This window comes from Centruroides sculpturatus, unplaced genomic scaffold, assembly GCF_000671375.1.
Source record: "Centruroides sculpturatus isolate CEXI.00-Female unplaced genomic scaffold, Cexi_2.0 scaffold916, whole genome shotgun sequence".
NCBI lineage: Eukaryota > Metazoa > Arthropoda > Arachnida > Scorpiones > Buthidae > Centruroides > Centruroides sculpturatus.
The window spans coordinates 64,363-85,227 of NW_019385142.1; the positions used below are offsets into that span (position 1 = coordinate 64,363).

At 32.1% G+C, this 20,865-nt stretch overlaps 1 protein-coding gene across 3 annotated transcripts in view; it reads left to right on the forward strand.

Moving 5' to 3' along the window:
* Nucleotides 1-20,865, forward strand: part of LOC111635349 (rab effector Noc2-like) — a 75,825-nt gene that overhangs the window by 47,186 nt on the left and 7,774 nt on the right. For all 3 annotated transcript variants that reach the window (XM_023380289.1, XM_023380288.1, XM_023380290.1), the window contains exons 8-9: nt 6,346-6,495; nt 9,644-9,801. In XM_023380289.1, the coding sequence (XP_023236057.1) occupies nt 6,346-6,495; nt 9,644-9,801 (308 nt within the window). The remainder of the gene's footprint in view (nt 1-6,345; nt 6,496-9,643; nt 9,802-20,865) is intronic.

The following is a 20,865-nucleotide window of genomic DNA, read 5'->3' on the forward strand; positions in this document are numbered from 1 at the left end:
TGAAACGTGCCGCATATGGATTTTAGCCACACCGCTAAACTGGTGAGCCGGACACGATGTCCACGTTGACCTCAACCACATGTTCTGAGCCACGCCGCTAAACCCTTTTCCGTGCTTTTTTGTTTTGTTTTGGTAGCATTCACTGTTTATTTGGCTTGAAAGATATTTTGCATGAGCTTTTTTCTGTAAAACTGAAGGCTTTTCCTGTCCTTTTAATTTAATTTGCTTAATGCTTCTGGAGTGTTTGCGAGCAGATGTGCAGAATATTTTCAGGATCCAAAATTTCCCCAGAATATAAATTTTACATACAACATTTCCCTGAAAATTGTTAATATTAGCATACAAAACAGAATATTTTATGAATCAATTAATAATTATTACTAAGTAGTTAAAAAAAAATCAAATTTATTCCTACAAATAATAAAATATGCATACTACAGTATATTTAAAAACATTTGCACATTGGCACACAAAAGAAAACAATTTATGGTGATTAATAATAATAATAATTAATATATAATTTGAAATATTTTAATTAAATTTTACGAATAATTAAATAGGTATATACTTTGTCACATAACATTAAACTGATAAATTAACAAAAAAAATTTTGGATTAAAAGAATGCTCTAAGTATATATATCATTATCATAGGCTTGGATGAGTTACAAACTTGATGTAATACATTGATTAATGGAAATAAAATTAAAGTTGAATGCAAAGGCATCATTAACACCATGGACTTCTAGTATGGTATACTGATTAACAGATGTTTTTACATTTGAAAATGTAAAATTTCTTTATGACAATAGCTGTGAAAATTTTTCTGAAAAATTATTTAAGAAATGCACCATTTTTTTTAGAGTTTTTGAGTCACTTTTTCTTTAGTTTATTCTTTTTAAAATGTGATCATATTTTTATCATGATTTAAAATTTATTATAAAATAAAAAATATTAATTTTGAAATGTATCTACAAAAATTTGAAAAATAAAGTTATGTATGTTTATAAAGTAATATATATTTTTATTTAATCAAGTTTAAATTGTTATAACAAACTGGAGAATAATTTATTACAAGCATCTAACCTTACACTGTAGCACTGGGTCTTTTCCTTTCTGCAAACATTTTCAAGTTTGTTTATAACCCTTCGTCAGGTTTTTCACTTAAATACTAGGACATTGTACAACTTTGTTTTTATCACAATAGAATTAAGATTGAGCCAGAAAGAAAGAGGTATTCTTACATTTGCCTGGCACAGACAGGCAATTCTTGCACCTGATTGTTGCACGGGTGATTGTTGCACTTGCTGCTACAGAGAAGATGATCCAAGAACAAAGCAATCAACACCAATTGCTTTTGTTCTTGTGTTTCGTTCATTTGTTGCATCCATTTTTCATTAGATGTGTACAATGATTTTTTTTTTCTCTAAATTCTATTCGGTGTTATCATGTCAAAGAATACAGATATTTTCACTTTGACCCCACTGTATCTTAGAAACAAAGTAATGGGCCCCATTTTTTTTATTACATTTTTGGATTCCTCAACTCAATGCAGAAGTGCAAAGTTTAATCAAAATTGATTGATCACATTTTGAGAATGAACATAATTCTGTAAGCCACATAGAAGAGGCTTTGCAAACACTTTGTTGGGATTTTGTTTTTTTTATGGTTGTTTCATGTTGCAGCTGTGAAGGTAGTGTTGATGTATATAGAAAGGTGTGCAAACTTTCATGCCATATTTGGATGTGGAATAATGTAATAATGTACTGGATGGATGGATGGTCATGTGATCAAAGCGACCTTCTATATATTATTAATGTAAAATTGTTTGTGTTTAAACCAAATAAAATGGTTCAGATGAAGACTTAGTTCATGTGACCACATCATTGTGTGTAAGCATAATCTGCTGTTACATAATTTAGTCCATCAAGGTGGATAATATGTATAAAAGATAAACTTAAAACATTGGGGTTGGTTGTATATACATATAAGAAATTATAATTCTAAAAATAAAAACCATTTTTAGAACAATTTATCAAGTAAATAAAAACTCATTCTATTGTGACTTCAAGGGATTTACAACAGAGACTTACTAACAATCAATAAGTAAATATTTATTTTACGTTTTTTTCTGAATCAATCCATATGCATTTCACCTTGTTCTGGCCTCATCAGTAGATACAAATATCAGTCAGCAAGTGTTCCTTTATATAGACAATACTGTCCCAGTATGCATTGACAATAATACCCGTATTCAAATGTATAACATTTGCATAACTCATTATACAATAATATTCTTTTAATCCATCTTTTTACCATATTTTCTTCTTTATATAAAATGTTTACATTATTTCTATTAATTTTACATTTAAAATTATTGCAGTGTTGGTACCAAGGTGATTCATTACGTCTTAGTCTGACGGCTGCCTTATGTTTTTTAAGATGTTTTTCCAACTTTCTCCCTGGTTCTCCTACGTAGCATTTTAGTTGTAAACACGTACATAATATTCTGTAAACTACTCCTGCAACTTCCAATTGCTTCTTTTGTACTTTTTGATCTTCTTTATTAATGAAATTTATTCTATCAAATAATTTGTTTTCTTGCTTTGCTACAACACAAGTAGAAAAATTATAAAATTGTGATTTATATATTTCATATAAATGGTTATATATGGGAATTGAATGTATTTAGTATTGATGTTTTCTTTTTTAACATTGAATCTATTAGTTATATAATCAAACCACTTACTCATTGAATCTATTAGTTATATAATCAAACCACTTACTTATAAGTTTCTTTGGGTAATCATTCAATAAATATTTTTTAAAACGTTGTTTTTCTTCTTTTTCAATATCTTCTTTTAATGTTGTTCTATTCAGTATTTTTTTTAATTCCACCAGAAAGGTGTTTCTTTTGATTTCTATTGGGCAGTATGATTTATAGTTAATTGTTCTTTTAGTGTTACAAAGTTTCTCATACTTACAAAAGTATAATTTTTCTTCATTTCTTTTCATAGTAATATCGAGATTATTCAGGTTTTGATTATTTCATCTTCATATGTGAATTTTAGGTTATTATTTAACTTGTTTGCATATTTTTCAACTTCTTTAGCTATGATTTTTTGTGAATCATGTATTATTATGATGATGTCATCAACGTATCTCACATAATAACAAATACCCGAGAAATGTGATATTTTTTCATCTATAGTAATCATACAGATATCTGCTAGTTTAGGTCCGATAACAGATCCCATTGAAATTCCGTTTTTTTTTGTCTGTAAAATGCTGTAGGAAGTTTAAAATAATTATTTTTAAAAACAAATTCAATTAAGTCTACTATATACTTAGGTGTGTTATACATACTTAGATTTTCTTTAACTAATTCCAAAGTAATTGATGTATACGTTGATTTAATGTCTAAACTCATCATTCGAAATGATTGTTTAATTTGATTTTTTAATAATCCAGTAATTAACTCATCTGTACCTTTTATGCTGTATTTAGATTTCAGAATATCCTGTAAATAATTTTTAAGGTAATTTTACAGGATATTCCAAAAATTTATTCCAGAATATCCTGTAAAAGTGTATAGTAATAATTTTTTCTGTAAAAAATTATTACTACGGGTGAATTTTAATAAAAGTTTTGTTTTTTCTGATCTAACTGCCAATTTTGTATCAAATATTAAACTCCAGTGTAACGTCCTACTAATAAGCAATGTCCAAATAGATGATTAAAGATAAAATTAGAAATAAGGACAGTAAGGCATTGTTAATTAATGGGTGTTATGTTGTTTTTAGTGTATTGTGTCAGCCTGTCTAATAGCATTCTGTATAAGTAGCCGTATTTTGTTTGCTTAATTAATAAATTACATCAGTTACCTGGTATTTAGCATGTTGTACAGAAATATGTAAGTCTCAAATAATTCAAAATTTGATACTTTGAAGTTTTATGTTTTAAATTTTGAACTAATGAAAATTTCCTGTAGTACTACACTGAGAGTTTTCGGTTTTCTGAAGTCTGCTTGTGTTTCTTTAGCAGCAACAGATTCTATGGGGTGGAGTTGCTGGTCCCAAGCCCAATCCTCTTCCTTTCTTATCAGGGCTTGGGACTGACAATGACAAAGAAGAATACTTCTGTCTAATGCTTTACAAATTGAACTGTTGCAAATCTGTTCTTTGTTCTTCTGTTTCTTTAAATACAAAAGCATAATACTACTGTATATGTATTAAATACTCTCAAGTAGCCAAGTGTTTAAATTTTCCCACATGATTTTAATGCATTGGACCCTAGGAAAAGAAGTACAAGTATGCTGGAAACATTAATTCTTTTTACCTCTATGTCCTTCATGTTTTACTTCCCTTGTTTTTATATTGTCTACTTGAACCTTATTTATAAATATGACTTATTATACTGTTGTAATTTCTGATTAGAAAAGAGAGGAAGCCTTGTTTGAAAGGATAACAAAATATCTTTTTGTTTTACCTATGAAAAGAGGTATGAAATAAAGACCTCCAGGCATGGAAAAATGATTATCTTATGACTAGAGTCATGAACATTTGCATCATCAACCATCATTGCACTACTACCGTTCAGTTCAGTCACCAGCACTATTTTAACCTATGGTATATGTAAATTGTCCATCTCCATCACCAAACATTACCTCAACATGCACGAGTTATATACTAATTAGGTACTACTAATATACTACACACTGAAACAATAAAACTTACTGTTTTGATAATTTCTTCAACTTTTGAGGTAAACAATACAGCAAGATAGGGAGTATCAAAATAGTTTTCAGCTTTTCATGGTGCACATGCCAAAATTATAATATTTCAAAACTGAAAGAAAATTGAAACTCACAACACATTGAGAATTGAGAGAGCATTATATTTATGCAGTGTATAACTCACAATCACAACTCAAGTAGTGAAACAATTTGCAGCATGACTAATAGTTGTAGAGTGAGTTTGATGTATTCAGTTTGCAAATAACTGCCATCTATGAATATATTAGCCAAAATATTTTTTACTATCTATTTTTTTGTTAGAAAGGATATTTTATTTCTAAATAAAGACAGAAGGGCATTGAAGTAAGGACTGTCCTTAACAAATAAAGATGGGTGGCAACATAATAGGAACTTTAGGTATTAAAAATCAAAAGAAGTTATACTGGAAAAATGTTAAGTAAGGGATGCCTGTATATTTAAAGTAATGTAATTTACAGTGGTACCTAGTACTTTGAACAATACTAACTTTGAATGCTTCAGAATTTCAACAGTAAATTTGACAAAAATTGCTTTAGAGTTTAAACTGCATGCACAGTGAAAAAATTGCTTGAAGTGTAAATACAATTTGTTGTGCACCCAAGTTTTCTCTTGCTCTTGCATTATGCTTGTATGTTTTTGTGCTTTTGTTATTGGTGTGTTTGGTTGTATATGGTAAATTGTGTTATTCCTTGATTTTTAACAATCTTTTTCTGCTGTTTTTCTTTGTTGACAGCTTTTGGGTACTCGTACATTTTTGTATCTTTTAGTTCAATATTTCCTGAATGGTTCTTTTTCAACCACATTTAACATGTTTGAAGTTTAGGAGCACCTTTTCCATACACACAAATATTTTTTACTGTTTGTCTTGAAGACATTTTAACTTAATTTTATTCAAACAAAATGTGAAGTAAAAGTTTAAAATAAATTTCTAAACAAAGAATACAATCTCACATGTTAACATTAGCAATAATATGTTAAATTTTACAACTACTATAATTAAATCATCATTTATGTTAAGTAATTATAGCTGTTAAAAATATGCAAAAACTTTCTGTTTAACTCAATATAACCTTTACTTATTAACCATGGCATCCAAGAAGTGTTTGAAAGCAATGAAGAAGAGGAAGGTTGTAATATTGACAATTGAGATGATAAAGGAACTTATTGTGAAGCTTGAAAATTTCAGATGTATGGTGGATCTGTGGCCATGTTTAGTTGCCACAAGATTCCAAAGTTGACAGTGTGCAACCAGTAAATTCAATTTTCATTTTATTATACAGTATTTATGTTTTATATGTTTTTAGGTTTTTATGTATTATTAAGGCATTTAATTATGTTATTTTTACTTTAAAATATGTGTATTAGCTGTGTTAAGTTTACCAAAATGGGTATCATTTAGGGTCCGGGAATGGATTAATTCACTTTCCATTCTTTCTAATGGGAAAAATTAATTTAAACTTTGAAGAATTCAGATGTTTTAATTGCCTCCTGGAACAAATTAAATTTGAAGTACAAGGCAACACTTTATTTATTTATTTTTATGAGATTTAAATGTTACTTTGATTATTTCAGATGAAGAAAGTGATTCTGAAACAGGAACTGTTAGAACAGTTATTACGTCAAGAAAATCTTGTAATATGATGATAACTACCGATAGTGCAAGTACATCAGAAGAAAGCTGTCAAAGTTACATTGTGGATCAGTGGGATAATTTATCAGAGAGTAAGAAATTTTAATTTTTTTGTTTAGCATATAATACTGATAAAATATGATGAAGCACTTAGTTTACTGTTAATTTTATAGATATTTAAAAAAAACATTATTGGATATGAGAACAAAATCATTACTGTTCATATTAGTGGTCAAATAGGATAAAGAAAGAGTTGTAATTATGTATAGAGAATGAACACAAACAACAGACCTAAACCAGCACACAAGAAATTGACATATTTTTACTAATACTTTCACCTGTTTATAACAGACATCTTCAGGTATATAACACAGAACAAAATGGCTACATTAAAATCAAACAAGATTTTATGAACAATTTTGATTTAAAATTATTTCTGGGCCAAATTACGTGTAATGTTTAAAATTGTTTTTAAATAACTTACAAAATGCATTTAAATTATTCTTCGAAAAAATTACATATTTAATTTAAGACAAAAACAGTTAAAATAATTTCTCAAACAATTTTTTACACAATTAACTAATTAAATTTAAATTTTCATTTACCGTATTTTACGGACTATAAGACGCACCTTAACTTTTTAGCAATTTTTAAAAAAAATAACATTTTTACCATTTTTACCGCCTAAATTCAATCCTTTTATACGGATTGAAGCAAACGCTGATCCACCAATCAACACTTAGTAGCGCTATCGGACATCCGCCGATTGTACAATGGTTACACGATGATCGCTGGCCAATCTGCGGCCATGGATTCAGAACCACTGGTCGTCTCGTGAGCCGAGTTTCTATGGCAACAACTGTTGCTTGTTTGAAAAGAGAAAAACTGTGGTAATCGTACATCCAGACGATTTTATTTTGATACCCTGCAACTCATGTTCGTTGCATCGGTGCACTGCTGCTGCCAGTTGAATTCAACGTTGCCAGATAGAGATAGATTTCCCGCGGCATCAAATATATGGCCAGTCTTAAGACGTGGGAATTTTAAATCAAACACTGGACATTTTTATATTAATTTTGAGTATAAGATGCACCTGAATTTTGGAGGCAATTTTTCGAAGAAAAATGTGCGTCTTATAGTCCTTGAAATACAGTAAGTAAGTTCATATCTGCATGGCCTAATGTGATGTATATGAGAAAAACTTTATGAGAGTTCAAAAAAAGCATGCCACACTGTTGATAGTGTTTCTGTGTTTTTGAAATTAATTCCTATTCCATTCCTAAGTGCCCTATAGATCTCAATTGACTCCAAGTATTTAAGGTGTGCCCCATTGGAAACTCTGTGTAACAATCTTGTGTCTTGTAGATCATCATGTATGTCCTCACATCTGGCATAAGTGGCTAAGGTTTTGGATGAAAGTTTCTTTCTTATAATGTATTCGCGTTCCTCATTCTCATAGTGAGACCCTTTGCTGTGGCACCAATTTATAATATTGTGCAGTTAATTCTGCCATCAAACTGGTACTGTGTAAATACCGGGAGAATGAGAGTCAGATATAGATTTCTTATCATTTCTGATGGGTGCAAAAGTTGTCAGAGAACATCTATCTGCTAAATGAACATTAGTTATTCTGGAAATTTCTCTATATATTTTAGATAGTTTTGAACTTAAGAAAGAAATATTCAGATGGAAAACGATATTTAAAGTAAAGGACGAATGTGCTAGAACTGACTGCAATCCAGTATGGAAAAATATAAGAGAAAGTAAAAAGTGGATAAAGGTAAATAATATAGTACTTACAAGAGGTGACATATCAAAGGACATGGTAGTCATGAAAATATCTACATATAACGAGCTTTTATTAAAATACATAAAAGAAACACAATGCAAGACTGCCCACTCACATGCTCTGGAGTGGTTACAGATAAGAGTCAAACACTTTTTTAACACAACCCTTGCAAAATAACTCGGAATGAAGAAAATAGTAGTCACCTCTCCATCAGTTCCTAGACTGTTTAGGTTTGCCAAGACACATAAACTGGAAAAAAGCATAAGACCAGTGGTTGATAAATGCTGTTCACCTATTATATTACTAGAATGATTACTCAAAGGCTTATTAATACACACATTTTTCCACACGATTACAGCATAAAACAGCTGCTAGAATTGCTCCAAAAAACTGAAAAATTTGAAATTAAAATACACATTTTAGGCATAACATGCCCTCTTCAAAAAAAAAAAAATACAAGAATACAGATGTAAGCAAAAAATCTTGTATTGACGGTACATCCATCTTTTAATTTTGCCACCCAAAAAAGAAAACAATGAAGATAGACAATAAATGTGTAAGCTGTATCCATGATACCCACTTTATAAATAATCCCGAGTTGGCTGAAGAAGGGCATGATATGCCTGAAATGTGTATTTTAAATACAGTAGAGCATCGATTATCCAAATTAATAGGGGATTGGGGTTGTTCGGATAACTGATCATGTACGAAAAAATATATTAACCTATCCCATGTTGAAATTTGTTCAAATCCTGGCACATCCTTAAGTACCCTCTCAAGGTCTCTCCCTCACCAGTGCTGCCAGCTAAAACAAAATATTATTAGTGCACCAACAAAAATAATATTGGAGTAGCCCAAGACATAACCAAAGATTGCAGCACCACAGCACTAGCAGAAATTTAAATTTGCCAACTGGAAAGCTTTCGGTTAATTGATGCTCTACTGTATATATTACAGTAGAGTGTCATTTATCCAAAAGCTGGTGTTTTAGCTGACAGCACTAGCACTTTTTTGTGGTGTTTTTCTGAGGACTATGTCTGGACGTGTGTCGTGCTGAATTGAATGTTTTTGATACTAGATTAACTTCTAAAGTATAATTTTTTGTTTTTATATTTTTCAATATATTTATTTTGTTTGTACAAAATAAAGAAATAATTTTTAACAATACAATAGTCACGATTATTATTATAAAAATTTACATTAGGCTTAACATTGACGAAAATTCAATGCAAAGCGACAAGCAACAGAGAAAAATTTCAACATTGGATAGGTGAATATATTTTTTCGTACATAATCGGTTATCCGAAAAATAAGTTATCCAAACAACCACAGTCCCCAATTGATTCGGATAAATGACGCTCTACTGTAATTTCAACACATAGCACTTGCGTATGAAATTTATTTTGAATTCTTTTTACATTATAATTAATTCTTGATGTCTTTCCTTTCAGATTCCAGATTATTTGTTAACATTGATTCTCATGAAGATAATCATGACACAAAAATAGCTTCATTATCTGAATCCATGGATGTGGAAAATAGTTCTGGTTCAAGTCCTTATCTTCTAAATGAGAGTGGTTATTCATCAGTTAAAGCATGTACTTATCAGGTGAGAGATTGCTTGAAATCTATTTATCACTGTTTAAATAGATATTGACAAACCCATGTAAATTGGAATTGCACTATACAATATATTTTTTTATTTTGAACAGATTTTAGTACTTTTTATTTTTTTTCATCTTTAAATTATACCAGATAAATGTCACACTGTTAGTTAACTTATTAACAAATTAGGTTGAAATTTAAATCTTCTTTCTCCAAACCAAATAACCAGAGCAAAAAATGTATCTATAGTGCTAACGTTTTCGACGCCCCTTCTGGACTCTTCTTCAGGCATTTACTTAAATCCGTTGCAAAGCTGGTTTTTAAACTTTTGAACTTCTTTAGAAGGCATTCGATTTCTATTCCAAAAGCACACGCATTCCAATTTATTCAAACATTGTATAAAAGGGGTGTCGAAAATATTAGCACTATAGAAACATTTTTTGCTCCGGTAATTTGATTTGAAGTAAGAAGATTTAAAAGTTACACAGTTACATTTATGTTTATAATAAAATCAGTTTTATTACATTTGTAAAAAAATTTTATTAGCAGGTTTAATCCATATTAATGCAAAGTGATTACAACTAACGTAAGAAGAAATATTTGAGTGCAATAGTTGAGAACGGTTTGATTCAAAAATTTTTTTTTTGTTCATTCACATTTTGAAAATGAAACTGCTTTGAGATTAATTGTTCGGGAAGAAATTGGGATGCCTGGTTCTTTGATTGGAGATGATCAAGTTTATAATGTTCTAATATAAAAATTCTTCATGGTTTTTACATATAGAAAATGGATGAACATTAATTAGTGAACAATAAATAAATACAGTAAATAAATACTGTAAATAAATACATACAGAAATAAACAGAAATAAAAAATAAACATGACATAAAACATAAAATTTATAAAGACATGTTTATAAATTCGTAAAATCATGTGACGTTCTTATAGGAATGAGTAAATTAATCCACTTCCTTTAGGGGATTGTTTAGGAGTGATTGTGAAGCTGTGGATAACGAGTTAGCATCCTTGCTATTAATGCAATACCCTTTAAGGGATTTTGCAAAGATTTCTAATGTTTCTAGTGTTCTTAGTTTGCCATTGTCTATCTCTGTCTTCAGTAAGAATGAAGTGAGAGATCAGTGTTGCCGCAATGAAATTTCAAAATGTACTGAAGTGCTTTAAAAAATGTACTATTTTCCTTCAAAATGTACTAGTTCTAGGAATACTTTGTTTACGTGCCTATATATATATATATATAGTTTATTGTCAAATAATTTAATTTTAAATCTTATTTTTGGAATTTTTTGAAAGCTATTTAAAATTAAAAATATATCTACACATCTATTACTTATTATAAAATGAGCATACATTGACAACATGTATTAATAATACTATTGAATTTCATCTTAATTTTATAACCAATCATGCTTTAAAAAAATAATTATAAATTTGTTATACTGTATTATATTATTTTATTTTTTATTATACTTTAAACTTTTTTGATGTTATTGCATCACTTTACGAAGTGGTATATACGTAATTGCATCAGTTTTAGTACCTATTTAATTAATTTCAATCATGACAGCAAAAGATAAGGATGCTTGTTTCTTTTAAACTATTTGATGAAAACGTTACATAAAATTGGGGTTGCATAATCATCCGAAATTATTATTATATTTTTGACTGGAAATTACAGGATTTATGCAAGTTTAGTTTAATTAATGTCATATAAAACTGACTGCTCGTACAAGTTTGCTTAAAACATGCAACTCAAAAAACCCCAAAATGGCAGCTCAAGAAGTAGATCACGCGTGTCCTGACCTTCTTATATAGACCTTGGAACAGTCGGAAGCGCGGCCATTTTGGAACCATACGTAACATTAACCCTTATTTCTTTTACTACGATTACTAAAATTGAAGTTCATAATTTAAGAATTAAATTATAGTGGTAGAAAATAATATAAAAGTATTTATATTATTTATACTCGTACAATTTCAAAACTATTTTCTGTAATAATTTGTTTCTGACTTAACGGATATTTTGATATTATTGACGACAAAAGTTTAAAATCATTGATTTCCTTACCTGTCCATTATTTTTGTTTGACGGAGTTGAATTGTTTGGACCACGTGGCATGAAAAATTTTGTCAAGGTCCTGATGAGAATGTGCAGACAACTGAACGTGTGAAAGAAGACCACTGAGTCAAGACCGTTTACACGTGCAACTATCTATGTTGCTGACGTCGACGGACACACACCATTTGTATGTTGTGATTGGATAATTTAAATTAGCAAGCAGTGACACTAGTGAGACTTTATTAAACTAATTTTTTCTCATTTTTTCGTTAAGGCGTGAAATATTATTTTGTACCGTAAATGGTACTTGAAATATTATAATGTACTGAAAATGTACTAAAAATCTAAATGTACTTTCAATTTATTGGAAAGGGCAAAATGTACCAGAAAAGTACAAATGTACTAGGAACGGCAACACTGTGAGAGATGGCTTTTCGTATGGGAGAATGGAGAGCTGCTAATTTGTGGAACACTTCATACAGCCATTGGCAATCATGCAACCAACATGTCCAGAACATTACATAGCAATATTTTATACAATACCACTTTGACACAATTAGTGTTACCACCCATCTGGTTTTCCCCGGACACTGCAGGAATTGACTCACTGTTCGGGTGCCAGTGATATCGCTTTTTTCATTTGTAATGAATTGTCATTGGTTTGCTTATCCAGTCCTTTACCAAGCAATGTACTCTTAAAAATTTGTATTCCTCAGCTATCTAAAGGAAATGCCTGTTTGCCCACTGTGGTTTTAATGATAATGTGGATAAACATTCCTTGCAGATATTTAAGTTTTGTTAAGTTAATTAACTATATAGATTTGGGATTTTTTGATAGAGAATTTTTAATAAATTGAAAATTAAAAAATAGCTTATTAAATTAAAAAGTTAATTAAAAATAAGACATGTTTATAAATTCGTAAAATCATGTGACGTTCTTATAGGAATGAGTAAATTAATCCACTTCCTTTAGGGGATTGTTTAGGAGTGATTGTGAAGCTGTGGATAACGAGTTAGCATCCTTGCTATTAATGCAATACCCTTTAAGGGATTTTGCAAAGATTTCTAATGTTTCTAGTGTTCTTAGTTTGCCATTGTCTATCTCTGTCTTCAGTAAGAATGAAGTGAGAGATCAGTGTTGCCGCAATGAAATTTCAAAATGTACTGAAGTGCTTTAAAAAATGTACTATTTTCCTTCAAAATGTACTAGTTCTAGGAATACTTTGTTTACGTGCCTATATATATATATATATAGTTTATTGTCAAATAATTTAATTTTAAATCTTATTTTTGGAATTTTTTGAAAGCTATTTAAAATTAAAAATATATCTACACATCTATTACTTATTATAAAATGAGCATACATTGACAACATGTATTAATAATACTATTGAATTTCATCTTAATTTTATAACCAATCATGCTTTAAAAAAATAATTATAAATTTGTTATACTGTATTATATTATTTTATTTTTTATTATACTTTAAACTTTTTTGATGTTATTGCATCACTTTACGAAGTGGTATATACGTAATTGCATCAGTTTTAGTACCTATTTAATTAATTTCAATCATGACAGCAAAAGATAAGGATGCTTGTTTCTTTTAAACTATTTGATGAAAACGTTACATAAAATTGGGGTTGCATAATCATCCGAAATTATTATTATATTTTTGACTGGAAATTACAGGATTTATGCAAGTTTAGTTTAATTAATGTCATATAAAACTGACTGCTCGTACAAGTTTGCTTAAAACATGCAACTCAAAAAACCCCAAAATGGCAGCTCAAGAAGTAGATCACGCGTGTCCTGACCTTCTTATATAGACCTTGGAACAGTCGGAAGCGCGGCCATTTTGGAACCATACGTAACATTAACCCTTATTTCTTTTACTACGATTACTAAAATTGAAGTTCATAATTTAAGAATTAAATTATAGTGGTAGAAAATAATATAAAAGTATTTATATTATTTATACTCGTACAATTTCAAAACTATTTTCTGTAATAATTTGTTTCTGACTTAACGGATATTTTGATATTATTGACGACAAAAGTTTAAAATCATTGATTTCCTTACCTGTCCATTATTTTTGTTTGACGGAGTTGAATTGTTTGGACCACGTGGCATGAAAAATTTTGTCAAGGTCCTGATGAGAATGTGCAGACAACTGAACGTGTGAAAGAAGACCACTGAGTCAAGACCGTTTACACGTGCAACTATCTATGTTGCTGACGTCGACGGACACACACCATTTGTATGTTGTGATTGGATAATTTAAATTAGCAAGCAGTGACACTAGTGAGACTTTATTAAACTAATTTTTTCTCATTTTTTCGTTAAGGCGTGAAATATTATTTTGTACCGTAAATGGTACTTGAAATATTATAATGTACTGAAAATGTACTAAAAATCTAAATGTACTTTCAATTTATTGGAAAGGGCAAAATGTACCAGAAAAGTACAAATGTACTAGGAACGGCAACACTGTGAGAGATGGCTTTTCGTATGGGAGAATGGAGAGCTGCTAATTTGTGGAACACTTCATACAGCCATTGGCAATCATGCAACCAACATGTCCAGAACATTACATAGCAATATTTTATACAATACCACTTTGACACAATTAGTGTTACCACCCATCTGGTTTTCCCCGGACACTGCAGGAATTGACTCACTGTTCGGGTGCCAGTGATATCGCTTTTTTCATTTGTAATGAATTGTCATTGGTTTGCTTATCCAGTCCTTTACCAAGCAATGTACTCTTAAAAATTTGTATTCCTCAGCTATCTAAAGGAAATGCCTGTTTGCCCACTGTGGTTTTAATGATAATGTGGATAAACATTCCTTGCAGATATTTAAGTTTTGTTAAGTTAATTAACTATATAGATTTGGGATTTTTTGATAGAGAATTTTTAATAAATTGAAAATTAAAAAATAGCTTATTAAATTAAAAAGTTAATTAAAAATAAATTTAGTTAGTATTAATATTGAGATGTTCTTAGGAATCTGCAACAGGTAAAAGGTAGGCCATTCAAAAATTTGCAGAGGTCTTATAGTTATGACAGTGCATTTGAATAATTCCGGAATGCAAACATTATTAATGCTACCACAGTGAAGAAGACAATTTAATTACCTAATTAATTGCACTTTTGTTTTTTATGAGAGATTTTTTAATCAAATTAATTAAATCATTCTAAACTTCTATTGGACCAATTTGACTTCGGTAAAATTATTTAAAATACTATGGATGTGTTTTTTATAACAGCAGCAGATATTTTTTGTTTTATTCAGTAGAATTTTTTATATATACCTTTTTTTGGTCTCCCCATATTATAGTAGCATCGAATTTATAATAAAATCGAAAATTTTTGTGTTATATTTGAACAGATGTGGTAAAATAGTTCCCCTCCTGCTTAAAACCAATTTACTTTGAGGCATACATGTAAACATCCCAGGAAAGCAATCACCAGCTGTTCTCAAGGTCAACTGATTTGTAAACAACGTAGACTGCAAGTGTAAATTTTTCCACACACAAATGAAAGAATAACAATCCTTGCAGTTATATATATCACATAAAAACATTATTTTAGATTATTTTAAATTTTTTATATAGTTTTTCTGTAAAAACACATTTTTGGAGTATGTATTTTGCGGCAATATTTCCCAGCAATTTTTTTGGCTGTCAGATTCGCTTTTAAGTGGAAATAATTATTTTATATAAAAAATCAACAGATAAAAAATGTCTCAAGTGGAAATTAATAAGGCCTTGGAAACTCTTCATTAAGAGACAAAATTTGGCATGATACCTCGTGTATAAGGGGCATTAGATGGCTAGTTCCTCTTGTTCTGATGGTTCTGGGGCTGTGGGATTGGGTTCAGACAATTTGTTGGTTTTTGTAGCACTAATTTGTATGTAATTAATAATTACCTTACAATACAGTATCAGGCTATAGACATAATAATTCGAAAACTTTATTTTAATTCCGTATGTTACATTGGTTACGATGCTACACTACCGGGTGGATATAGGATTGATACACGTGTACACCTGGAGAAGTTCAAACCCAAAAGTGAGGTCATAGGGTCAGGTTGCTAAGTCCGTTAAGTTCAGAGTTCCTCCTGGTGGCAACTTTTGGATTTTTGATCAAAGCTGTTGCCACAGTATGCTCCCCAGTACCATAGGTACGAAGTTAGATGTATCGGGGATTGAACTTAACTCTCCTTCCCGATTGTGTCATTGCTGTCTTGTTGGTAGGTGCAGTGTCAGTTTATAGTTGGTCGTTCTGGGGAGTCTGGACATGTTGTCCTGTACAAGTTTGATGATGTGCTGATGTTTTTGCTGTTCAAAAATGCTGGCTTCAGTTGGTCGATGTCAAATATTGTATTTCTGTTGGCTATGATCGTGACTAGGGATTGCAATCCAGCAGTGTTTTTAATCCAGCTGGATTTTTGCTGGACCAACATCATTCCAGCTGGATCCAGCACAGATCCAGCTGGAATGATGCATGGATGTTTTTTTGGTGCAATAAAGTGTTATCTATCTGTCTATCCAAAATTTATGGGTTTTTTAAAGAAATAAAACATTTTTTAAAATACTTAAGAAACTTTTATGATTTAGACTGGTCACTATAAATCAGTAAAACTTCTTACACATTTAGGTAGTAAACTTAACTTTGGTTCGGTTTAACACTTGAGATAGAGATAATTAACTTTAAATGTTTAGTTAGATTATAATTATAATGTAATCTTTAAGTTAAATAATAGCAAAGGTAATTCTACTAATTAATTTATATTAATATATTATATTATAATAATGTAAGGACGGATAATCAGTGGCTAAGTGGCTATCAGTCTTACCAGTTTTCTTATATAGGCTCTACATATCAGTCTGTAGTTATTTATAAGTAATTTAATTATTAGTGTTAGTAAAGTAGTGAGTAAGTAATTAGTAGTAGTCTAGTAGTTAGTTATTATTATCACAATCATGAATCATATACATTCATATCATCATATATCTAAGATACTGATACTCATTAATTTAATTAACTATTTAACTAACTAGGTAGTCTCAGTTTCTCACTAATTTTAACAATAAAATTGCCTAGCCTAGCCCACTAACCACTTATAGAATAAAAGTTAAAAACTCTTACTTAATAGAATTAGAGTAGAAGTTATAAAATATTAGTCTTGTCTTGAATAAAGTATTTTAAAGGATTAAATAAAATTAAATCAATCACTTCTGTTATTTTTTTGACTTTTCTAAAAGTAGGATCTCAAGAAACAAATGGTATTGATGGTGTTGTCTCCCAACCTACTTCTTAATGAATTGCATGTATATCACTCCCTATATAAGGCCTTTTCTGCCTCTGTGCTAGTTGGTTTCATTGTCATCAAATAATGATAAATCAAAGATAAGTTTTCACCTCTGACTCCCTCACTTTCATAAACAGCCATTTCCTTTTTTAATAACTTATCATAATCCTTCTCAGAATTAGTTTCTTTCCATTTCATGGAGTTTTCTTTCTCACGCTTTAGTTGCATTTCTAATTCTTGTTCCAATGTGAAATTCAGGAAATCCATTTTTCATCTCCATAATATCCTCTGCCATTGCTGCTGGTTCCACTACATATGTATTTACACGATTCAGCATATTTTTCATCTGGCTCATTACATTTTTTTCTGCATGTGAAAGATAAAGCTTTTTAACTTTTTGGTCATACTTCTTTGGGATCTGTATGCAAATCAGAATCCCTGTGACCTTGGTAAGGCGCTGTTCTCTGATTCTTTTGCGGAATGCCTTGGAAAGGTCAGCACTCAAGATTGTGTCCTGGCTTTTTAGTTTGTCTAAGATAAATTTCAGGGTTGTGTCAGCAGTTATGAAACTTGACTCTTCTGTAGAGAGCTTCTACGGCTAGTTTAAACTGCGATCGTTCCATCATGACTGATTCATTGATGTCACAACCGACTGTAAATTAGAATTATGCACCAGGACTAGGATAGGAGTTACTTATTTAGCGCAAAGATACTTTATTTAGCAAGAGCGGAAAGCCAACTGGCAATTAGATCAGCAGAGGTAAAAGGGCGGGCAGTGCTGTGTAGAGAGAGGTGTAGAATGTGCCGCACTGAACGGCAACGTCACTCTTGCCGCTGAGTGAGAGCGCACGTAGCAAAGCGGCAAGGCCGACAACATAAACTTTTGCGCCATTATTTAGAAAGTTAATTGAGTATTTGCGGATCCGCAGCATTGGATCCAGCACCTGGTGCTGGATCCAACAGGTCGAAAATTGTGCTGGATCCAGCTGGATTGCTGGATGAGGGATCCAGCAATTGCAATCCCTAATCATGACATGCTTGAGTGCCCTTGTGGTAACTGGGAAGGGGTCGTCATAAGGGGAGGTCAGAGAAGTTCTATGCCCTTCTATTCGCATGAAAGCGTGCAAGCAGGTGTCAAGCACTTGATGAACAAAGTGTGAGGGTTTTAAATGTACAGATGTTGGAGTCAGTGTAAGTGACTTCATTATGGACCATAGACGATGGAGAAAGGATGAAGGATCTGCTGAAGGTTCCCACAAAGGATGAAAGAACTCTGCCAGGAGACGAAGGGTTGTGCCTTAGACCATCTCAGCACAAGTACCATTGATGTCTTCTTTCAATGCTGATCGAAGGCCAAGAAGAACAATTGGGAAGGTTTCCATCCAGTGTTGTTTGTGACATCTGAGAGCTTGTTTTAGGGAACGATGGAATTCTTCAACTAAACCATTGGCTGATGGATGGTATGATGTTGTACGTATGTGATGGATGCCCAACATAGCTGTTAGGGTGTGACTATGCAGACGCAAGCAAGTGAATTTTCTGAGTGAGTGAGAATATGTGGCGAGAAGAGGCGAGACGCGATAAGTATCAAAACCTGTCAGATATATGTGAGAATCAGAAATTCGCTCTTGCTAGCGTTATTTTCCGCTTCTCGTTTGTGCATGGTTTTCCTTTATGAAAACTAAATTGCTTGCAACCTCTCGCTCGCTCTACATTTGCGTCTGTATAGTCACACCCTTAGGGAGGCAAACAGGTGAGATTTGAATTGTCGGCCTTGATCAGTGGTGATGATAGAGGGGATGCTAAATCTGGAGATCCAATGAGAGACGAAAATGTGAGTGACTGTTTCAGCAGAGATGTCATGGAGGGGAACAGCTTCAGGCCACCTCGTAACTCTATCTATGTAGGTGAGTAGTTAGGTTGATCCATCTGAAGGGGGAAGTGGTCTGATGAGGTCAAGATGTACATGTGCAAATTGATTGGATGGAAGGTCGAATCTCTGAAAAGGGCTGTTGGTATGCCGATTCACTTTGGACCATTGGCAATTTATGCAGGAACAGGTCCAGTTAGCGATGTCCTTCTGCATCAAAGGCTGCACAAAATGTTCTTGGACTAGACATCTTTTTGCACAATTCCTGGATGGGCCAAATTGTGCATGGAAGAGATTTGACGGCGAAATTGGAGAGGTATGTATGGGTGAACCTTGTTGTCGTTTGTGTCACAATATAACTGTAGTGATGGGCTGATTTGATGTGGCTGTAGCATGAGTGATGTTTTGTCATCTGTGAGGAGTGTGGTTAGCTCATTATCATTTGCTTGATCTTTTGCTACGGCAGTAAAGTCTGTTATGGGAAGTCGAATCTCATTGATCTGAGAAAAGGTATCTGCCACAATGTTATTTGAGCCAGTAACATGCCTGATGTTGGTGCTGAATTGTGCAATGTAATCGAGACATCGCAGCTGACATGGAGAGCAAATTTCCGGTTTTTGGTGAAATGCAAAGGTGAGTGGATGATGGCCCGTAAAGATGACAAAGTTCCAACCTTTGATGGTATGGCGGAAGTGTTTGTTTGCGGAGTACTATATAGCGAGCAGTTCCCTGTTGTAGATACTGTACTTTATTTCGGTAGGAGTTTGCTTTCACAAAAAGATGGCTAATGGGTGAGATCCTTCAGCAGTGTGGGTTTGGAATACAGTGCCAATGGCAACATTAGATGCGTCTACCATTAAAGAGAGACTTCATTTGATGAATAGTACACAAGGGTCGTTGCATTTGAGAGATCTGCTTTACATTGATTGAAGGACTTTAGAACAGCTTCGTTCCAGGAGATGATGCATTTATCATTTTTCTTGGAATTCTTGAGGAACTTGAGTAATGAGTCCTGAGTTTTGGCTGTGTTTGGCAAAAAAGTCTATAAAAATTGAGCATGGCTAAGAAGCGACAGTGCTCAGTGACAGTTTTAGGTTGAGGAAAATCACTGATGACCTTGGTTTTTGATGGCAAAGGCTTTACACCTGATGACGTGATCATGCAGCTGAGAAACAGAACCTCAGATTTTCCGAGGATGCACTTGGATGGGTTTAATTTTAGGCTGTGGTCTTGCAACTGGAGGAATGTTTGGCAGAGGTGGTCCATGTGTTTATCTGCATCCTTGGACATGACCAATATATTGTCGAAATAGAGAATTCAAAAGCCAATGCCAAGTAGGACCAGATGGATATACCACTGAAAGGTTTGACAAGTGTTATATAGATGTATTCAAACAAGCCTAACGGAGTTGTGATGGCAGTTTTTGGAATGTCCTCTGGGAAGACCGGTATCTGATGATAGGCATGAGTTAGATTGAGTGTGGAGAAGATGGTTTAGTTTTTGAGGAGTTGAGTGCAATCCTGGATATGAGGAATAGGATAGCAATTGGGGACAGTTGTGGCATTGAGATGGCAGTAGTCGCCACTGGCTATTTGCTGCCTTGTTCATATATAGTGGGCTGGCCCAGGGGTTTTTGGATGGTCTGATGATGCCCTGGGACATAAGGAATTGAAATTCATGTGCCGCACGGAGTATATCAGATGGCAACTGTCTGGATTCAAGATAACAGGTGGAACTTTTCTCTCAATATGATAGAAGGTGGTTGGCATTTTATTGGTTTTTGAAATTATCAATGGATTTGT